This window comes from Hipposideros armiger, unplaced genomic scaffold (assembly GCF_001890085.2).
Source record: "Hipposideros armiger isolate ML-2016 unplaced genomic scaffold, ASM189008v1 scaffold_1825, whole genome shotgun sequence".
Lineage (NCBI taxonomy): Eukaryota > Metazoa > Chordata > Mammalia > Chiroptera > Hipposideridae > Hipposideros > Hipposideros armiger.
The window spans coordinates 27,235-32,696 of record NW_017733175.1 but is presented as its reverse complement, the minus strand read 5'-3'; the positions used below and the strand labels follow the sequence as shown (position 1 = coordinate 32,696).

The window sequence follows — 5,462 nt, the reverse complement described above, 5'->3', positions numbered from 1 at the left end:
TGACGCTGGATGTAGAGGTCATCCGCACAGAGTGCAAGGCCTCAGAAAAAGTGGGGAAGGCCTGGCCTGTGGGGAGAGATCCCGAATCCCTGCTCCTCAGCATCCGGCTGAGTAGCTCCCAGCCCTGGGGGTGGGCTGTTCCCCACCTTCCTTCACAGCTTAATGGTCTGAGAGGGTGTGAGATCAAGTCTACAGGGCCTTAGGCATGCCTTCCTCATTCACCTTCCTGTGCCCACAGGGTTTCACCCACCGCTTTCCTCTCTTACCCTTCCTTGGAAAATTTCATGGGTCCGATCTATCCTATCCACTGCCTATTGCCACCCCCATTCCTGTCTAGCACTACAGTTATCCCTGACCACTCCCTCCTACCATCCCCATCTCAAAAAATGACACCGTCATCCACCCCGACCAGAAACTCTGACCTCATCCTAGCACAATTCTCCCCTAAAGTTCAATCAGCCACTGAGTTCCCTCAATCACACCACTCAGGTCAGCTGTTACACCCCGCTCTTCTCCATCCCTATTGTGTTAGGATAGGCCAAGTCTCTGAAGCCAGCTCCGCCTCGTCTTTCCTGACCCCCACCTCGGCCCGTGTTTCGCGTACCACCCAGGTCAAACCAGATGTATTGGGTTGTCGGAAAAGTCATGACACATTTTTGCAACGAAAAACATAGAAAAAATACATCATGACTTTTCCAACAACCCAGTAATTCCCTAAACTCTCCCTGTATTTGCTCCGCCTCCCGGGATTCGTCCCTAATTAAATCCCGCACGGGGTACAAACCCTTACTCGCATCCCAGTCTCTAAACCCGCTCTGGAAGTCCCAACGAAGCTTGACTGTGACGTAAGCAGTATTTACCTATCTCCCTCGGCGTCGATCTGAGCCCCACAGGTCCAATCCAGAGGAAGGTTTCGGTTTCTCTAGTGCCCCACCTCCAACGGCTTCACTAGGCATTGCAAGCCCCGCCCCGGTGGGTCACGGCTCCCATCCCAAATTTGTTCGCCTAGATCCCGCCCCTGAGCCAGGGATTGGTCCTGGCCGCCCCACCCAGGCTCGGATTGGCCCAGGGTGAGGCCCGTCAGCCTGCCCACGTGGGCCTTCGTGACAGCACTGGGGAAAGCGTCCGGCGATGGCCGGGGTCCGCAAGCTGCTGCTGGAGGAGTCCCTGGCGCTGGGTCCTAACTGGCGGCACGCGTGCCACGTGCTGCTCTACGCGCCGGACACCGGGAAGCTGTTCGGCCGCATCCCGCTGCGCTATGCCGTACTGGTGAGGTGGGGGCGCGCCCGACCACTCTCTGCCCTGCGACCTCCCCGGGGTGCCCGCCTCTGGCTCCTCAAGCAATCCTGGCTTCCCTCTCCCACAGATGCAGATGCGCTTTGATGGGCGCCTGGGCTTCCCCGGAGGTTTCGTGCAGTTGCGGGACGAAAGCCTGGAGGATGGACTGAATCGCGAGCTGGTCGAGGAGCTGGGCGAGGGTGCGGCCGCCTTCCGCGTGGGACGCGCCGACCACCGTAACGCGCGTGCCGCGTCCGGCCAGCACATCGTGACCCACTTCTATGTCAAGCGTCTGTCGCTGGAGCAGCTGGCTGCAGTGGAGATTGCTGCCCCGCGTGCCAAGGACCATGGGCTGGAGGTGGGGCCAGCCCGGGAACCCCACCCCCGTGTCCTGCCTACCCAGAAAGCCTCTCCTTCAGTTTCCTCGTGTAGTTGAAGTGTTGGTCTTCTTTCATTGAATGACTAACTATAGCCAATCTGGTCTCCCTCCGAAGGTCTCTCCCCTCATTCCCCTTTACTGGCCTCTGCAGCTAACTTTCTAGAACATACCCATCCAAGCTTCTCTTCTGTACCCCATTGAAAATGTCCAGGCATTGCACCCTAGGCCCCTGTTTTTCTTGCATAGGAGATGTGGCCTGATACTTTGTGGGGGAACCTTGGCACTTAGGCTAGGGGAGTAGGGAGTAGGGAGACAGATGGTGCACGGAGATGGTTCTCAAACTTTGGCAGGTATCAGAATTATCTGCGAGGCTTATTAAAGCTGTGCTTACTGGACCCACTCCCAGAATTGCTGGTTCAGTGTGGGGAGGGGGAGAAGGACCTGAGAATGTACATATTTCAGAAGCTCCTAAAGGGTGCTGATATGGCTGGTCTGGGGACCACGTTTTGAGAACGTGTAGGGCCAAGCAGGCATCCTGGACACAGGAGCCACTAAAAGTTTTAGTGGTCTGGGAAAGATTAGCATTTATGGAACTGGATGACATGACTTGGGTCATTTGTCTGCAGAGAGTTGGGCCCGCTTCATTGAGGCTGTATTGAAATATGAGTCCTTAGGCCTGGTTCTGCTGGACCGATAAGGGGTGAGGTTTCTGATCTAGAAAGACCTGGCTGGGATGAGCTGCCTGGGTTCCTAGTGTCTCCTGTCTTCCTCCTTTCACAGGTGCTGGGTCTGGTGCGGGTGCCCCTGTATACCCTGCATGACGGTGTGGGAGGCCTGCCTGCCTTCCTGGAGAATACCTTTATTGGAACTGCACGGGAGCAACTGCTAGAAACCCTCCAGGACTTGGGACTGCTGGAATCTGGCTCTGTCTTCAAGCATTAAGATCTCAGTTTTTCACTAGAGGAGACCTCCAAGGACCCATGGGACCTGAGATCAAGACCTTTGTACTGAGGGAGGGAGAAGAAAGGGAATGTTTTCTATGTTGGGCTTGGGCCTGATAGGTGGTAACAGATTAAAAGAAGTATGTACAATATGTTTTCAGCACAGGGCTCCCAGCAACTTGTGGCATCAGGGGCAAAAGTCCGCAGCTGATCCCAGGGGCCCTGGCAAATTCTGAGAGCCTGCCTCTACCCCATACATTTGCATGCACACAGCCTGGCAGCCTCCAGACATGTGAATGTACAGTCTGTGCCCACACACAAGCTAATGCCTCCCAGACGCCCACAGTTTAGTTTAACCAGGAAGTGGCATGTGTGGGGCCTAGGTTTTCCCATTACCCATCTCCTAGCTGGGGAGGAACTTCTGAACCGGGGAAGGGTCTCTTCCCATGCTCCTACGTGAGAGTTTTGGTAAAATAAAGGCAAACTGTCCATTGGATTTAGTAGCATGAGGTTTTTCATGGGAGCAATTTCTGGAAGAAGTGGCTGTAGAAGGCACCCTGGAGTTCAGTGAGTAGGGGAGTGGACAGTGAGAAGTTGGTCCCAAAGAGGTGTGGAGAAATGGTGTGATAACTGGATAGAGCTATGGAGTCAGGAGTGTTTCAGTTGGAGGTAGAGCCTGTGTATGTGGAGGGAACAGTCAGTGTGGATAGAGGGAGTGTGGGGATGGGGGAGAGGGGTTACTGAAGGTCACAGTCCAAGACAAAGGATGGATGGGCCCTAAGAGAGGAGGAGGAACAGTTCTGCAGCCTAATAGGGCTCTCAAAGGAGAGGATGGGAAAAGCGTAGAGGACGAGGAGGGCTAAATTAATGGTGGGATGATGGAATTTGAATCTCTTCTTGGTGAAATGAAGTGAGACCATCAGCTGGATGTGGCTGGAAGATGTCCTTAGAAGGTATGCAGTAGTTCATCTTGATATTGAAAAGCAAATCAAAGAACCAGACTGGCAGGGCTGAACTCTGAGATGGTCATTTTAGAGTAGGAACCTGGGCACTCAGAGGTACCCATGCACGCGTGTTCCCTGTCGTCAATGTTCAGCCGGGATGGAGACACTTGATGCAGAGTTGGGGTTTGGCAAGCGGAGTACAAGGAAGAGGGAGAGGCGAGGCAGTTAAGATTACAGGAGAAATTATCACGATGGACTGTGGGGTATGAGGTTTAACAAAAGACAGGAGGTGGGGCGGCCAGTTGTCTAACTTGGTTAGAGCACAGGCTCATAAAACCAAGGTTGCTGGTTCGATTCCCACATGGGCCAGTGAGCTGCGCCCTCCACAACTATATTGAAACAACTACTTGACTTGGAGCTGATGGGTCCTGAAAAAAACACTGTTCCCCAATAAAATTTATTAAAAAAAAAAAAGACTGTAGAAGTGGTAGAACACCAACGTGGGGTGGAGTGGGGATGTGTATTGAGCGTATTTGAGCCAGCAAGGGGTGGTTTTGAAATTGAATGGTGGGGCAGTCCCAGGTAAAGTCAAGGTGTATGTGGCTGATGAAGCAAGAAACTGACAGATGTTGGAGAAGGTAGTGTGACCTAGGAGCCATCATCCTCTGCGAATAAGAGCAGTAACCAAAAGGCCAGTGACAGCTGCCAGGAGGGGAAAGTGGACATGACAGGACAGAAGGAGCCTGCAAGGAGAGGGGCTTTTGAAGAAGCAGGGGTGGGGGGGAGTATTGGTCCGGAAGGGCAACAGAGCACCCATGAGCCCCGTGGCAATTGTTGGCCTCCAAAGATGGGGCAGGGGGAAGCTGCCAAGATCAGGGAGATATCTAGAGTCTATCTGTCTTCCTCCTAACCTAACCCTGAGTCTTTTGTAGACTCCAGGTTAAACCCTCATTGTAGGCCGGCTGGAGGGAATGGACCCTTTAGTGCCTCCCAGGCACAAAGCCTGTACTGGCCTCATCTGTTTATATCACATAGCCTTCAGTTCATCTCTTCAGGGGAGGTGAGGACCCCGAGGCCGAGAGAGATGGGACTAACTTGTCCATGGCTGCACCACTATCAGATCCCCTACTCAGGACCAGGACCAAGCAGATCTGCACAGGAACTCATTTTCAGATGTGCCCTGTTCTGGCCTCGCACACCATTCATACAGCACTTTTATGGTACTTCACCTCACTCTGCTCGAATGTGCCAGGGCTGAGTCTCTCAGCGCCTGCTGGCAGCTCAATCATTGCTTATTATATTGGGTTGTTGGAAAAGTCATGATGCATGTTTGCAACAGATGGCACTAGTTCGTTTTTGAAAGTTAACTAGAGCCATTCACATCTATGTTATTGCTATGTCATTTGACAGTTGACAGTTCTATCTTCATTCTAAAAAAAAATTGAGCAATTTGGTTGAGTTTTGGAGATTTTACAATAAGTTAAAGATGGAAGACCAAACTGTGCATTTTTGCCATATTTTACTGTTTTACTTCCATAAAGGGAAACATGCATGTCAAGCTTGTAAAGCTTGATGCACTTGTAAAAAGTTGCATAAAGCTTACGGTGACAATGCTGTACAAGAACGTCAGTGCCAACGATGGTTCACGAAATTCCATGCTGGTGATTTTTTTTTTTTAAGATTTTTATTGGGGAATTGGGGGATGGGAACAGTGATGGGGAATTGGGGGAAGGGGAACAGACAAGTTGCTGTTGTTTTGGTCTTCAGTCTAGTTGTGGAGGACGTTGCTTCACTGGCCCAAGTTGGCACCATCATTGCGCTCTTCCTGGGTGAGACAGATCAGTTGCTGGCTTCTGGACAGCCGCTCACTGCAGCTGCTGGCTGCTCACGCTGGCTGCTGGCTACACATGGTAGCCCATG

General features: G+C 52.2%; 1 protein-coding gene across 1 annotated transcript; it reads left to right on the top strand.

Moving 5' to 3' along the window:
* Nucleotides 1-1,084: 1,084 nt before the first annotated feature.
* NUDT16 (nudix hydrolase 16) lies at nt 1,085-3,094 on the top strand. Its single transcript, XM_019634689.1, has 3 exons — nt 1,085-1,269; nt 1,367-1,636; nt 2,438-3,094. Exons 1-3 carry the CDS (start codon nt 1,132-1,134, stop codon nt 2,597-2,599), a joined length of 570 nt encoding a protein of 189 aa, XP_019490234.1. The 5' UTR covers nt 1,085-1,131; the 3' UTR covers nt 2,600-3,094.
* The last annotated feature ends 2,368 nt before the right edge of the window (nt 3,095-5,462 follow it).